At 43.6% G+C, this 16,905-nt stretch overlaps 1 protein-coding gene across 1 annotated transcript in view; it reads left to right on the plus strand.

Moving 5' to 3' along the window:
• LOC140492483 (paladin-like) overlaps nt 1-16,433 on the plus strand; it is a 118,201-nt gene extending 101,768 nt beyond the window's left edge. Inside the window, exon 19 of the mRNA XM_072591375.1 lies at nt 16,281-16,433. Coding sequence (XP_072447476.1) covers nt 16,281-16,433 — 153 coding nt within the window. The remainder of the gene's footprint in view (nt 1-16,280) is intronic.
• The last annotated feature ends 472 nt before the right edge of the window (nt 16,434-16,905 follow it).

Consider the following 16,905-nt stretch of genomic DNA (forward strand, 5'->3'; position numbering starts at 1 on the left):
AAGTAGTTTTTGTTTCCACGATTCTGTAATTCTTTGAGTCTTTATTTACTTGTGCTCGGTGCATTGCAAGCAGGGTTCTCCCTCCCAGGAGTTCAAGGGTCTCTGAAAGGGGATATGGCTCAGTGTCTTGTTAAATGGTGCAGCTGGAACATCAAGGGAAGTCATTTTGCCTGTTAAAAGGTAAAACGTACTTTCTAGCCTTAAGAGGGAAAGGATTGATATCGCTCTGTTGTAGGAAACCTATCTTGACAATGGGGAACACCTGAAGTTACAACGGGGCGGTGGGGGGGGGGGGGGGGGGTTATGACCAGGTATTCTTTTCATCCTTTATTACTAAAAATAGGAGAGTGGTGGTACTCATCCAGAAAAATCTTCCATTCACATTATTAGAGCAGATGAAAGATGAGCAAGGGCGGTTTGTGATACATAAGGCCCCGATACATGGGGAGGGAATGGCATTTTAAATGTCTACTGTCCTCTAGAGCATCCCATCAAATTTTTTGGTTTGTGCCTTTTCTAAGTTGAGTGCCTTTGGAACACATTATTGTAAGGGGGGATTTTAATTGCCTTTGGGATCCAACAGTGGACAGGATGTCTCTTTGCAGGCCAAGCAGGTGGCTGACTTCTGTGAGGGGTTGGAGCTGGTGGACATTTGGATATGTCTTCACCCTACTGGCAGGGAATTCCCCTTTTTTTCAAACCCACATAAATGTCACATGAGGATTGATCTTCTTTTTTGGCTCCCTTGACCTTTCTGGATTCGATTATGGGTTGTAAAATTGGGAACATAGCTATCTCTGATCACACGGCAGTATATTTGGAGGTTAAGGCCAAGAGTGAGGGGCTAGATTTGTGGCACTGGCGTTAGGATCCTTTTCTCCGTTTTGAAGGAGTTTCAGGAGTTCTTGCTTATCAACTCAGGTATGGCTAATAGTCCATCCATGCTATAGGAAACTGCGTAATCTTTTGCTAGGGAATTAGTTATTTCCTATTTGGCTAATCAGAAATGACAGAAGGGGGAACAGCAAGGTCCACTTGAGATGCAGTTGAAAGCTGCTGAGGTGGCACATTTTGCAAGGCCTTTGGTGGCTAAGGTATGGTGGATGGTGGTCCTCTGGGCTGCCTTGAATTCAAAACTTACACAAACCACAAAGAAAGAACTTGCCTTTGCTGGGCAAAGGCTGTTCGAGTATCGGGATAGGCCAGCGAAGTATTTAGCATATCTGACGAGAATAAAATGTGCTCCCCAATCCATTATTACAATTAGAGACAGCGCTGGGGTTCTTACATACGATGCCAAAAGGATTAATGAGGCTTTTTGGAGTTTTTTCTGTGAATTGTATTGGTCTGAAGGTTGCGAGAACAGGTGAGCAAAAATGGAAGCCTTTTTTAAGAACCTGGACCTCCCAGGGGTAACCTTGGAAAAGGCCTCTCTCCTTAATGCCCCCTTGACAGTTCAGGAAATACAGGAGGTATCTAGGCAACCTCAGAGTGGGAAAGCGCCTGGTCCTGATGGTCTCCCGGGTGAGTTTTATGTGGAGTTTATAGGGATTCTGTCAGGGCCGATGTTGGGGATGTACAATCACTCCTATATAAAAGCAAATTACTGTGGATGCTGGAATCTGAAACCAAAAGAGAAAATCACGGAAAATCTCAGCAGGTCTGGCAGCATCTGTAAGGAGAGAAAAGAGCTGACGTTTCGAGTCTGACTGACCCTTTGTCCAAGCTTTGACAAAGGGTCAGTTAGACTCGAAACGTCAGCTCTTTTCTCTCCTTACAGATGCTGCCAAACTTGCTGAGATTTTCCAGCATTTTCTCTTTTGGTTACAATCACTCCTATATGCACGAATGCCGACCACCATCTTTGAGAGAAGCTAATATTTCCCTCATTCTTAGGAAGGGGAATGTTCCTGAGATTGTGCCACCCATCTCTCTATTAAATTCAGATTTCAAGATTCTGTCTAAGATCTTGGCGCTGAGATTGGAAAAAGTGTTGCCCCATATTGTCAAAGAGGACCAGACAGGTTTATAAGGGGCTGTAGGTCCTCTAATAATACTAACAGGTTGCTGAATATTGTCCAAGCTTGTCAGCAACAATCGATTCAGTGGTTGGTGATTTCCTTAGATGCAGAGAAAGCATTTGGCCGGGTGGAATGGCCATATCTTATTTATGTCTTAGAGTGGTTCGGGTTGGGTGGGGTCATTGCTCGGTGGGTGGAGGTTTTATATCGCCACCCTCTGGCCGCGGTCATCACCAACGGGGTGAAGCCTGGGAACTTTAGGATTAGCAGGGGTAGTCATCAAGGCTGCCCCCTCTCACCATTGTTGTTTACATCAATGATAGAGCCGCTGGCAGAGGCCATTGGTCAGAACATCCACATAACCACTCCAGAAGAGGGATCGAGGGTACACATGGTTACACTGTATGCAGATGATGTTCTTCTGTTTTTATTGGACCCGATGACCTCTGTAACCCATCTGATACAATGTATTAATTCATTTGGGGCTATTTAAGGATATAAGATTAACTTTGCAAAATCGGAGGCAATGCCTTTGGGGAACCTCAAGGAAGTCCGAGAGGTTGGAGGCGCCCTAGGTTCCCCTTTAAGTTGTCACGGGTGGGGTTCTGATACCTCGGCATTTCTATTACCCCCGAGTTTGATCGGTTATTTCGGACTAATTTTGTTCACTTGCTCGACAATATTAGGCGGGATCCCCAGAGATGGGAGGCTCTTCCAATTTCATGGTTGCGCCGAATAGCCCTCATTAAAATGAATGTCCTTCCTTGTTTGTTTTATCCCGTGTGTATGCTCCATATAATGTTTCCAAGGTCAACGCTGCAGAAACTTATGGGTTGGTTTGGTTCCTTTGTCTGGCATTGTGGATGGCTCCTCACGAAATTTACAGTTGCCTCAAGGATGGGAGGAGTTGATTTCCCAGACAACAAGAGGTATCAGTTGAGTTCCCTGACGTCCTTTGTGTGTGATTGGTCAGGTAATGATCTGGGGTCAATATGGCTGGATATTGAGGCCTCCCAGGCAAAGTGCCCTCTTATTAACCTGTTGTTCATGAATAAAATGAGGACAGTTATGGACCATGCCGGAACTCCATTGTTATTAGTATGTTCAAGGCATGGAGGGCAATGATTCAGAGTGAGTTGCTTATCCAAGACTTCACCACTCATCCCCATAGTTGGTATGCCATGATACCTATATCCTTAAGAACTCTCATGTAAATTTCAAGGATCTGATCCCTTTCAAGGATGGGTACTGGGAGACCAAAGTTACTCAGTGTATCCGTGGCTGATGATTCTTTTACACAATCTTTTGCCAAAGGCTGAGTGTGGATGCGATACGGCCCATTCTTCCGGCAGGGCCATTACCAGACATGAGGTACCGATGCTTGGATTATTTGGCAGTACTGTCCCATCAAGATGTGTCGCATAGTCGTTGCGAGCAGTGCTCTGCACAACCGGAGCATGCAAAGAAAGGATGTGATGGAGACAGGAGAGCTGGGAGATTATCAATGCTTATCCAAGGAGGAAGCTGAGGTCATTGAGCAGGGGAAGCATCAGCTTCAGTGTGGTATTGTCCTGTAGTGTTGGGTACAACAAGCTAGACAGGACTTTAGTTGACACTTACTTCGAGCTGGGTGAAGTGATCACTCATTGACTGTAAATTTGTTGTTAATTCAAAGGCAAGCACTAGCTTAGTCCCAGAAGCAAATGCAACTTATTTTTAGCCAGTTTTGAGAAGATTTGTAGCTCAGGTTGAGGTTCTGGATGTTGGTTTGCTCGCTGAGCTAAAAGGTTTGCTTTCAGATGTTTCGTCACCATATTAGGACACATCTTCAGTGAGCCTCCAGTTGAAACACTGGTGCCATGACCTGCTTTTTGTTTATATGTTTAGGTTTCCCTGGGTCTGTGATGTCATTTCCTGTGGTGACATCATTTCCTATGTACTTTTTCTCAGGGGGTGGTAAATGGGATCCAAGTCAATGTGTTTGTTGATGGAGTTCTGGTTGCCACCAGGATACGTTAACATCAACTAGCCACAAAACGACATGACACTCTCTCACTAGTATCCTTACATACGGATGAGGAAGGACACCACTTCGACTGGGACAACACATCCATCCTAGGACAAGCCAAACAGAGACACGCACGAGAATTCCTGGAAGCATGGCATTCCAATCGGAACACTATCAAGAAACACACTGACTTGGATCCCATTTACCACCCCCTGAGAAAAATAACAGGAAATGACATCACCACAGGAAATTACATCACCAACCCAGCGAAACCCAAACATATAAATAGAAAGCGGGCCATGCCACCACTGCCTCATTCGGAAGCTCACTGAAGATGTTACCTAGTATGGTGACAAAATGTCTGAAAACAAATCTTCCAGCTCAGCAAGCAAACCTACATCCACAACTTATTTTTATTTGTTCTTTGCTTCAGCTATTGTTCAATAAACGATAACTCTTCCTTCACTCCCAACACTTCCCCAAACCTGCACGGCTCCTTCTCATGCAATTGTAGAAATGACAACACTTGCCCATTTACCTGTTTGCATTGTCCAATTCCCCAGCCACACCTTCCAGGTGAGGCAGCGACTTACCTGCACTTCACTCAATCCAGTCGCTTCAACACACCACCATGTTCCACGCCAACATTTCTGTTTCAGGCCTGCAGTGTTCCAGCCGGGCTCAATAGTAGGTGGAGGAAGAATATCCCATTTTCCGCCTAGTACCTTACAGCCCTGCGGATTCAACATTTATGTTTAAATGTGATTGAAGTTTCAGTGGGAGAGTGGTTTGGAAACAGTGATCACAAATCTGTAAGTTATAAGTTACTTTTGGATAAGGCCAAGAGTAGTGCTGGGGTGGCATGGTGGCTCAGTGGTTAGCACTGCTGCCTCACAGTGCCAAAGGCGTGGGTTTGATTCCCACCTCAGGCGTCATTCCATGTGGCATTTGCATAGTCTTCCCATGTCTGTGTGGGCTTCCTCCCACAATCCAAAGGTATGTCGGTCAGGTGAATTGACCATGCTAAATTGCCCAGAGTGTTAGGTGCATTAGTCAGAGGCAAATATAGGGTGGGGGGATGGGTCTGGGTGGGTTTCTCTTTGGAGAGTCAGTGTTGACTTGTTGGGCTGAAGGGCCTGTTTCCATACTGTAGGGAATCTAATTTTTAAGAATTTCAGAACATGAACACTCTCTTCTATGTTTGTTACTCTTCCCCCACACACCCAGGTCCTGTTGTGTGTGGATTGCTCCCTACACAGCTAATCCATTTTCAACCATTTACACTTCTCATTAACCCCCTCTCAAGCATTTATCTTATCAGCTTTCTGTCTATGTCACTACCGCACTTCTCCCCCGACCTTACTTTCTCTCCACTTTATTCATTCCACCCCGCCCTTTCCAGCTATTTTCAGTTCAGACAAAGGGTGACTGGACTCGAAAAGAACTGCTATGTTTTTATTGCACTTTTTGTTTAAACTTCAGTTTCCAACATCCTCCATACTTTGTTTTTGTTTTAACATTTTTAACCACTTGAAGGTTTTACAACCTTTGCAAGTGATGCTCCCACACTGAATACTGACAACATACATTGCCCTGCTGGGGGTTAGGGAAAGACTAGCACCCCTTTAGACAGAATTCGAACATGATACGGTGTGAAGGGCACTGAGGCTGTACTTGATTCTAATAACTGCTGTTGTAAGTTCATTTGATCAGATAGATGATGATATGAAGCAGCAATGCCTTTTTACAAATGTGAGATTTTATTTACAATGAAGTGTCACCTGAGCTACCCCTCTGATTTAACGTTCTTTCTCGCAGTAGCAGTGGTTGACCTGGACCACAGCTGGGCTTGAAATATAGTGGCTGGGTTGGAAGTCCCAAAGGATCACAACAGATTCAATACTCCACCTGTTGGTGACAAAAGCAGCAGCTGAAGTGCACACATAATGAGTCAGGAGTGTGGTGTTGGAAAGGCACAGCAGGTCAGGCAGCATCCAGGGAGCGGGGAAATCGATGTTTTGGGCATAAGCCTTTCATCAGGCTGATCACTGGAGAATTGAGTAAGATACTTTGATGGGGTTGTACTACAAGCCTTTCCAAAAGCCAGTGGGAGATAGAGCAACAGATATATGGACAGATTTTGGAAGTATGTAATAATAACAGGGTTGTTACCGGTCATGATTTAACTTCCCCTATATTGACTGAGACTCTTTCAATGCCAGGGGCTTAGATGGGGAGTGCTGTAAGAATGCATCCAGGAGGGTTTCTTGAAGCAATATGTATATAATTCAACTTATGGAAGGGGGCCATGCTAAACCTGGTATTGGGGAATGAATCTGGCCAGGTAATTGAATTTTCAGTGCGGAGAGCATTCTGGAAACAGTGATCACAAATCTGTACGTTTTCAGTTACTTTTGGATAAGGCTAAGAGTAATCCTGGGGTGAAAGTATTAAACTGGGGGAAAGCTAATTACCACATTATTAGGCAGGAACTGGGGAAAGTAGATTACTCCACAGTTTCCTGAAAGGGGCAGCATAAGTGGAAAAGACGATCAAGAAGTCCTGCCGTCATTGTTTGTGGCACAGAGTATATTTGAAATATTGCGTACGGTTCTGGTCACCGCTCTACCAGAAGGATGTGGAGACTTTGGCGAGGGTACTGAAAAGGTATACCAGGATGTTGCCCATTTTAGAGAGTATTAGCTATGAGGACAGATTGGAAAACTTGGTTTGTTTACCCTTGAATGTCAGAGGCTGAGGGGTGACCGCATAGAAATTTACAAAATAATGAGAGTCCTGTATAGAACGGGTGGTCCCTCCAAGTCTTTTTCGCAGGTTAGAAATGTCAATTGCTAGGAGACGTAGGTTTAAGTTTAGAAGAGATATGAGAGACAGGTTTTTTCCACAGAGGGTGATAAGTGCCTGGAGTACACTGCCAGAGGAGGTGGTGGAAGAGATAGAATAGCAATATTTAAGAGGTATCATGACAGTTACCTGAATAGGTACTGAGTAGGGGGATAGACAGACTGCATGGAGGCAAATGGTTTTAGTTTAGACAGGTATCGTGTGTTGGTGCAGGCTTGGTGGTCTGAAAAGGTTGTTCCTGTGCTCTACTGTTCTTTGTTCTTCTTCACAGAAGTTCTCCAGAATTGACACTTAGCTGATTCTTGGTAAAATTTTGCCCTAATGGTAATTGAAATATGAATTTATCTTCTCAAAACACTGAGGCTAAATCAATTGAAAATTTCAGAAATAAGATGGATAGATTTTTGTTAGGCAAGTGCATTCAGACCAATGGAACCAAGGCAACCAAATGGAGTTAAGGTAGATTTATGTAATTGTTGAAGGAAAAGGGGCTGAATGGCATACTCCTGATCCAATTTTACAACGTGCTGCTCATCCCTGTTGACATACAACAACATAATTCAGGAACTACACTTGCCAGAAAGGGAGATGGAATTGTGGGAATAGAATTTATAGCATGGGCTGCAGACATTGGGAAAACCAAATCCAATGTTGTCAGCTCCTGCTATAAACTCCAACCCCTCACTGATTCCATCTCACTCTCTGGCAATTGTCTGAGGTTGAACATGGCCATTCATAACATTCTATATGACTTTGATCTCATACCTCCTCCACTACAAAGATACCTACTTCCACCTCCATAATGTGGCTGTCTCAAAATCACTTCAGCTCAATTACTGATGAAACCCTCACCTGTGGACAAGACTATGACAATGCTTTATGGGCCACATTCCATCTTCCACTCTCGATAAACTTGAGCTGGCTTGGAGACTTAAATGGAGAATCATTTCAGTGCAGTTTTCATGAGGTTTTGAATTGTTGACTGCTGTATTTTAGCTGAGATGTGAAACTGAGGCTTGGTCTGTCATCTTGGATGGATGTTAAAGATCTAACAGCAGTGCTTGAAGTAGAGTTCTCCCACTGTCCTGGCCAATATATAAATTCTTCAACCTGCACCTCTAAATTGCTTCTGTGAATATTTTTATGAAAGCTTGCTGTGAGCAATTCAGCATCTTCAATTTACTAAATAAAGCAAAGGTGAATACACATCTCAACAAATTTGCAAGCTGTTAAATACTTTATGTCCCGAGGCTACGAGAAATGCAATATAAATGCAAGTTTTCTCCCTTCTTTCATTCCTGATGGCCTCCATTGTTCACACACTGGTTTCCACGGGTTGTGTACCAAGCAAAAGTTCTTCAGATGTACTTCAGAGGATTAGTTCTTGGTGTGAAATGTGGAGGTAATGTGGAGTAAACTAATATAAATTTGTCAATAGACTACACATTGGCATCATCGTATATTGCTCCAAATCTAATGAATGCATTCTGGTTGAAATTTCTTGGAGTCATGAAGTGACACCTTTATGTGATATGCTACATGTGGGCTTGGTTAAAGACTTTGCCAGTGCTAGTTGTCACAGAATATGTTGAAAGAAATTTTACTGTACAAATCTCAAACTTCATGGTTATTCTGTGCTGCTTGAAAACACTTGAAGTTCCAGGGACTGAAGAGTAAGGAGAGAAAGACCATTTAACAGGGGGAATAGGTTAGAATTTACATGGGATACCACCTTGTGTATCAGCAGTAATGCTTTTAGGGCAGCGTTTTGCCTTTTGCATCAGCACCCTGCTGAGAGAGGCTGACATGAGAGAGGTGGAGGCCCTCAAAACCTATCTGGAGTACTGATTCCTGGTTTGCAGCTGGGAATGATTCTCTGGCAAAAGCCTCTTTCCTGCACATTCCGGGAGTAAGAGGTTTGACTGGAAACTTCCAACGCCGGCCTTTTAAAACAGGTCCTAATAGGCCACTAACTATTATTCATTTTCTCTCTGCTGTTTGAGCATGGTTACCTCTTTGGACACAGATACAGTCTGTAGGAAGATGGCCGAGGGGTGCAATGATGTTGACAAACTGGCCAACAGCTAGTGATGTGTATTTTCATATCTGTCCGCCTATGTTCATTGCTATTGCCATTGGCAGATATCCATCTCCATAACGTGGTGAAGGAATGCAGCAAATTGAAGCCATTGGCAAATGGGATTGTTTTATACAGTCCAAAATGGCAGACTGAGCCTCAGCTTAACATCTCAAGTCAAAATACAGCACATTTCAGAACTTTGCGAAAACTGAAGATTTAAAGGATATAAAAGCTTACCTCGTGTACAGGCAGCGTGCACACTGAGCAGGAGCTGGACAAGGGACTGCTGGGTAAGTTATGCTTTATATTTGGGTGGTTACTTTACCTGAAACACTACTTGGGTAGTGTCTCGTCTTCCTCCTCTAACCAAAAAAAATGTTGTGCACCAGATTGGTAAGGTGAGTAGTTTCTTTTTTTAGTTTTTTCAGTAGACTCATTGGGAATTTAAACTAATATGAATGGAGGTTAGGGCAGTTGAATGTTCCTCCTGCAGAAATTGGGAGGTGGGAGGGTCACCAGTGGTGTCCCTGCTGACTGCATCTGTGGGAAGTGCATCTAACTCCAGCTCCTTGAAAACCGTGTTAAGGAACTGGAGCTGGAGCTGGATGAACTTTGGATCATTCAGGAGGCAGAGGGGGTTATTGAGAGGAGTTACAGGGAGGTAGTCACACCTTAGGTAAAAGAAGAAGGTACATGGGTTACAGTCAGGAACGGATAGGGAACCGGCAGGTGGTGCAGGGATCCTCTGTGGCTGTTCCCTCAACAACAAATACACTGTTTTGGATACTGTTGTGAGGGACAACTTACCAGGGATAAGCAATGGGGAAGAGGTTTCTGGCACACAGTCTGTCCCTGTTGCTCAGAAGGGAAGGGGGAAGAGGAGCAGAGCATTAGTCATTGGGGACTCCATAGTTAGGGGGACAGGTAGGAGGTTCTGTGGGAATGAGAGAGACTCACGGTTGGTGTGTTGCCTCTCAGGTGCCAGAGTCCATGATGTCTCTGATCGTGTTTTCGGGATCCTTGAGGGGGAGGGGGAGCAGCCCCAAGTTGTGGTCCACATAGGCACCAATGACATAGGTAGGAAGAGAGAGATGGAGATTTAAGTCAGAAATTCAGTGAGCTAGGGTGGAAGCTTAGAGCTAGAACAGTTGTTATCTCTGGTTTGTTGCCCGTGCCACATGCTAGCGAGGCGAGTAATGGGGAGGGAGAGAGGAATTGAACACATGGCTACAGGGATGGTGCAGGAGGGAGGGTTTTGAATAATTGGGAAGGTTGGACCTCTACAAACAGGATGGGCTTCACCTAAACCAAAGAGGTACCAATATCCTGGGGGGAAATTTGCTAATGCTCTTCAGGTGGGTTTGAACTAATTCAGCAGGAGGGTGGGAACCGAAATTGTAATTCAAGTATACGGAGGTTGAGAGTAGTGAAGTCAGAACTAAAATTTCAAGGTCGCAGGCCAGAAGTTGGTTTGAAGTGTGCCGACTTCAACGCCAGGAGCATCCAGAAGAAGGTGAGTGAACTTACTGCCTGAGATTTCAATGTTGTGGCCATTTCAGAGACATGGGTAGAGCAGGGACAGGAATGATTATTGCAGGTTCCGGGATTTGCATGTTTCAATAAGAGCAGTGAAAATGGTAAAAGAGGGGGTGGTGTGGCATGTTACTCAAGGACAGAATTACTGTTGCAGAAAAGACGTTTGAGGACTCGTCTGCTGAGGTAATATGGGCTGAGGTTAGAAACAGGGAAGGAGAGGTCACCCTGTTGGGAGTTTTCTATAGGCCTCTGAATAGTTCCAGAGATGTAGAGGAAAGGATTGCAAAGATGATCCTCGGTGGGAGCAGGAGTGACAGGGTAGTTGTCATGGGGGGTCTTTAACGTTCCAAATATTGACTGGGAATACTGGAGTTCAAGTACTTTAGATGGGTCAGTTTTTGTCCAATGTGTGCAGGAGGGTTTCCTGACAAAGTATGTAGACAGGCCATCAAGGGGCGAGGCTACATTAGATACTGGGTAATGAACCTGGCCAGATGTTAGCTTTGGAGGTAGGTGAGCACTTTGGTGTTAGTGACCACAATTTGGTTATGTTTACTTTAGTGATGGAAAGGGATAGATATATACTGCAGGAAAAAAGTTATAGCTGGGGGAAAGGTAATTACGAGGCGATTAGGCAAGAATTAGGATGAATAGGTTGGAGAAGGAAACTGCAGGGGATGGGCACAGTTGAAATGTGGAGCTTATTCAAGGACCAGCTACTGTGATTCCTTGATAAGTATGTACTGGTCAGGCAAGGAGGAAGTTTTCAAGTGCAGGAGCTGTGGTTTACTAAAGAAGTTGAATCTCTTTTCAAGAGGAAGAGGAAGGCTTATGTGAGGATGAGACATGAAGGTTCAGTTAGGGCGCTTGAGAGTTACAAGTTAGCCAGGAAAGACCTAAAGAGAGAGCTAAAAAGAGCCAGGAGGGGATGTGAGAAGCTGTTGGTAGATAGGATCAAGGAAAACCCTAAAACATTTTATAAGTATATCAGGAGTAAAAGAATGACCAGAGTAAGACTGTGCCAATCAAGCATAGTAGTGGAAAGTTGTGCATGGAATCAGAGGAGATAGGGGAAGTGCTGAATGAATACTTTTCGTCAGTATTCACAGTAGGAAAAGACAATGTTGTCAAGGAGAATACTGAGATACAGGCTACTGGACTAGATGGGTTTGAGGTGCATAAGGAGGAGGTGTTAGTAATTCTGGAAAGTGTAAAAATAGATAAGTCCCCTGGGCCAGATGGGATTTATCCTAGGATTCTCTGGGAAGCAGGGAGGACATTTCTGAACCTTTGGCTTTGATCTGTATGTCGACATTGTCTACAGGAATAGTGCCAGAAGACTGGAGGATAGCAAATGTTGTTCCCTTGTTCAAGAAGGGGAGTAGAGACAACCCTGGAAGTTATAGACCTGTGAGTCTTACTTTGGTTGCGGGTAAAGTGTTGGAAAGGGTTATAAGAGATGGGATTTATAATCATCCAGAAAGTAATAAGTTGATTAGGGATCATCAATATTGTTTTGTGAAAGGTAGGTCATGCCTCACAAACCTTATTGAGTTATTTGAGACAGTGACGAAACAGGTGGATGAGGGTAAAGCGGCCGATGTCATGTATATGGGTTTCAGTAAGGCATTTGATAAGGTTCCCCACGGTAGGCTACTGCACAAAATACAGAGGCATGGATTGAGGGCGATTTAGCTGTTTGGATCAGAAATTGGCTAGCTGAAAGAAGGCAGAGGGTGGTGGTTGATGAGAAATATTCATTCAGGAGTTCAGTTGCTAGTAGGGTACCACAAGGATCTGTTTTGGGTCCACTGCTGTTTGTCATTTTTATTAATGACCTGGATGGGGGCATAGAAGGATGGGTTAGTAAATTTGCGGATGACACTAAGGTCAGTAGAGTTGTGGATAGTGATGAAGGATGTTGTAGGTTACAGGCAGCTGCAGAGCTGGGCTGAGAGGTGGCAAATGGAGGTTATTGCGGAAAAATGTGAAATGATTCACTTTGGAAGGAGCAACAGGAATGCAGAGTACTGACCTAATGGTAAGATCTTTGGTAGTGTAAATGAGCAGAGAGATCTCGGTGTCCAGGTATATAGATCCTTGAAAGTTGCCATCCAGATTGAAAGAGTTGTTAAAAAGGCAAATGCAATGTTAGCTTTTTTTGGTAGAGGGATTGAGTCATGTGGTCATGTTGCAGCTGTACCGAACTCTGGTGTGGCCGCATTTGCAGTATTGCATGCAGTTCTGGTCACCGCATTATAGGAAGGATGTGGAAGCTTTGGATAAGGTTAAGAAGAGACTTACTTAGATGTTGCCTGGTACGGAGGGAAGGTCTTATGAGAAAAGGCTGAGGGGCTTGAGGCTGTTTTCGTTAGAGAGAAGAAGGTTGAGAGGTGACTTAATAGAGACATATAAGATAATCAGAGGGTCAGATAGGGTGGACAGTGAGAGCCTTTTTCCTTGGATGGCGATGGCTAGCACGAGGGGACATAGCTTTAAATTGAGGTGTGGAACACACTGCCTGTGACAGTAGTAGACATGCCAACTTTAAGGGCATTTAAATGGTCATTGGATAAGCATATGGATGAGAATGGAATAGTGTAGGTTAGATGGGCTTCAGATTGGTTCCACAGATCAGAGCAACATAAAGGGCCAAAGGGCCTGTACTGCGCTGTAGTGTTCTATGATCTATGTTCAATGAACAAAATTGGAATGGTTTCAAATTTGCTGATGGCTGAAGAGACCAATCAGAGAGAGATTGGATCTGCAATTATCACCAAATATAGTTCTGCAATTATCGCCATATATGGATTGCTCATTGTAATGGATTAAGGGTTTGTTGGTGGTGGTGGAATATTGCCAGCAAGTCAACATGCCAATGCTTTCACTCTTGCACAACTCCATACCTACCCCAGACTGGGAGGCTGGGGAAAACCCTGCCCATGCTTTATGATACAGATGTGGGAAGAATAATTCACTTTCATTCGTCTGCCTTTGAATCCTTATCCCATTCTGCAATCATTTCATTTAAAGTGTAGTCGCTGTTCTCGTCTGGGGGAAATAAATCATTATGGACACAGCAAGATCCCACAAACTATCTTGAGGTGAGTCATCTGCTTTGGTCATCTTGGTTGGAAGATAAAAGTGATCCAGGACTAAGAAGAACTTCCTCTGCTTTTTATTTTGAAACAGAAAGCAAAAACACTATTGCATTTGTTGTGGCCAACTGAGGAGTAGACAGTGTCTCAGTTTAATACCTCACAGAAATGCAGCCTCTGCAACAGTGCAGCACTCCCAGGGTTCTGGAGTAGCATCTAAACACACCAATGTTGAACTCAGAGGGGAGAATTGACTTGTGCTAAAGTGGAGCAGGAGATCTTTTCGGATGTGATAATCAAGACATTATGGAGATCACCAAAAATGCATGCTTGGAATCTTTAAGAAATCTGGTCTGATTACTTTCTTGGCAGAAAACAAATCTGTTCAACACTGCTCATTTATGATCAAGCCTGATTTCAGACAGTCTGCTTTCAGCAAAATTTACCCTGGCAACTAGTGAAAGAGAGGCTGGGTGGGTTTTCACTGCTAAAGTAAAGAAACATATTTTGCCGTCTAATTTTTCCTGGGTTTAGACAACTATTTCAGTCGCAGTTTATTTGCATTGCTGTATATCACTTTCATCTGTGACAAAGGACACTTATATACAGTGCAGCAGTGCTCCTAGAAACATCAAGCAATGGGAGCTCAATTCATACTTTCAGGGCCTCTTTGGTATTAAGTATCAGTCTTGTACAAACTCTGAAGACCAGCTAGAAATGTCATTGTAGCTAAAAAAGGATTAGTGTCCATGATTTGCACATATGGAAATATGTTCCATTTCATTCTTTGTTTTTAAGCTTTGAATATTTTCCCAGACCAGTAATGGAATACAGTAGGTCAGTGACTCAGAAAACTTGTCGTACTTTTTGTGTCTCTGGGTTGTCAGTTGGTATTTACATAATGTCAGGACTGTTTGCAGTAAAGGGCTCTAAAAATATCATTGCATTTTTTGAGAAATGGAAGGCATTGTGCAAATTTCAACATTTGTGAAAATAATCGATACTTCAAATTTAGTTGATATGTGCAGTTCTCCGATGTGAAATCAGAACACCATTTGAACTGGGAACAGAAGCCAGTATCCTAGAGACAGGATACACTTGTGTCAAATTGCTCTGTATAACGACTAAAATATTTTGATGTTGGATGTAGAAAATAAATTTAAACATTAATTTAAACTTGATTCCATAAAATTCATCAGAAAGTTGATGGTGTTCCTCAGAAGGTGATGCAAACATTTTGGATATGCCTTCAGGAAATGAGAGGATCCTGCCTCTGAAACAAAAACAGAAGTTGTTGGACACGCTCAGCAGATCTGGCAGCATCTGTGGAGAGAGTGCAGAGTTAATATTTTGAGTCCAGTGACCCTTCTCCAGAACTCTGGACTCTAATCGTTAACTCTGCTTTCTTTCTACAGATACTTCCTGATGTGCTGAGCTTCTCCAGCAGTTTCTGTTTTTGTTTCTGATTTTCACCAGCCACAGTTCTTTGTTTTGTTTCCGCCCTTGCCTAAGACTTGCACGTAGTCACAGTTTAGATACACACTCAACTGAGGTGATCAGTGAGAAATCACTTCAAATTGGTAAAAACAATGACTGCAGATACTGGAAATCAGATTCTGGATTAGTGGTGCTGGAAGAGCACAGCAGTTCAGGCAGCATCCAAGTGGCCTGAACTGCTGTGCTCTTCCAGCACCACTAATCCAGAATCACTTCAAATTAGTGAGTTTTGAAAAGATTTGTAGCTCAGGTTGAGGTTGTGGATGTAGGTTTGCTTGCTAAGCTGGAAGGTTCATTTCCACATGTTTCTAGGTAACATCTTCAGTGGGCTTCAGGTGAATCACTGCTGATAATTCCTGCTTTCTATTCATATGTTTAGGTTTCTTTGGGTTGGTGATGTCATTTCCTGTGGTGAAGTCACTTCCTGTTCTTTCTCTCAGGGGGTGGTAGATGGGGTCTAACTCGATGTGTTTGTTGATAGAGTTCCAGTTGGAATGCCATGCTTCTTGGAATTCTCATTTGTGTCTTTGTTTGGCTTGTCCAAGGATGGATGTGCTGTCCCAGTTGAAGTGGTGTCCTTCCTTATCTATATGTAAAGATACTCGTGAGAGAGGGTCATGTCGTTTTGTGACTAGTTGATGTCATTTCTGACAAGCCAAACAAGGACACACATGAGAATTCCTAGAAGCATGGCATTCCAACCGGAACTCTATCAACAAACACATCGAGTTAGACCCCTGAGATAAAGAACAGGAAGTGACTTCACCACAGGAAATGACATCACCAACCCAAAGAAACCCAAATGTATAAATAGAAAACTGGAATTATCAGCAGTGCTTCACCTGAGGCCCATTGAAGATGTTACCTAGTAGAGTGACGAAATGTCTGGAAATGAACTTTCCAGCTCAGCGAGCCAACCTACATCCATCACTTCAAATCTTTTAGGGTGCTCCTTTAAGGGTGCGGTATTGCGGAGGTTCTCCTCTGTCATACTGGTGAGTTCCCATTTGATGAACAAAGACCCTGGCTGTAGGTTCACTGTCATAGCTCAAGGGCACATGCCCAGGAACGTGAGCTAAGGCAGAAGAATCAGACAGACAGAACCCTAGGCTAACTAGGAGACTTTGCTGTCTTATAACCTATTCCCTGTCATTCCCTGATTTGTTTTGTTACAGGTGGCTGCTCCAGCAGGAGTCTTTGAAATCTTGGACAAGTTGGGATTTCCGGAGTTTGAAGACCCAGAATCTACCTCCATGTGCAGGATGCGTTACAGGTGGCGACAACAGCAAGGTTATAAGGCCGCTTCCTTTGGGGAATTGATTGAATAATTTGGACCGAAGAAAAAGTAGCCATCTTTTTTATTTAAAATCATTCAAATGGCTGAGTCTTTTGACTTTCATTTTGAGAAACTATTGCATTAAATTCTTGTGGTTTGGCAAGAATGAGTGCAGTTGTTCATTCAGATTAGTTAAGTGAGCATTTTCAAAGATTGTAAATTTGGGGGTTTCTTTATGTTTGAGCCCAGATGCACTCACCTTATGACTCTTAACTTACTTTCTTAATCCAGACTTCTTGCAGTCAGGAGGTTGCTCATGGTCAGTCAGGCACTTAGCTGTATGAGAGTCTGGGGATCTGTGTCCTTGTAGTTCAGGAGTCAGTCTTGAATGTCAAGTATAAGCAGTCCTGGGCTCACAGGTAAATCTGTTGAGGTTCTGTTGAGACATCTGTCAGTGAGCTGTGCAGTGGTCAGCTGGGGCTGCTCTGTTGAGTCAACCTGGAGGAGGAGGTGGTAGGTGAGTG

This window comes from Chiloscyllium punctatum, chromosome 2 (genome assembly GCF_047496795.1).
Source record: "Chiloscyllium punctatum isolate Juve2018m chromosome 2, sChiPun1.3, whole genome shotgun sequence".
NCBI classification, from domain to species: Eukaryota; Metazoa; Chordata; class Chondrichthyes; order Orectolobiformes; family Hemiscylliidae; genus Chiloscyllium; species Chiloscyllium punctatum.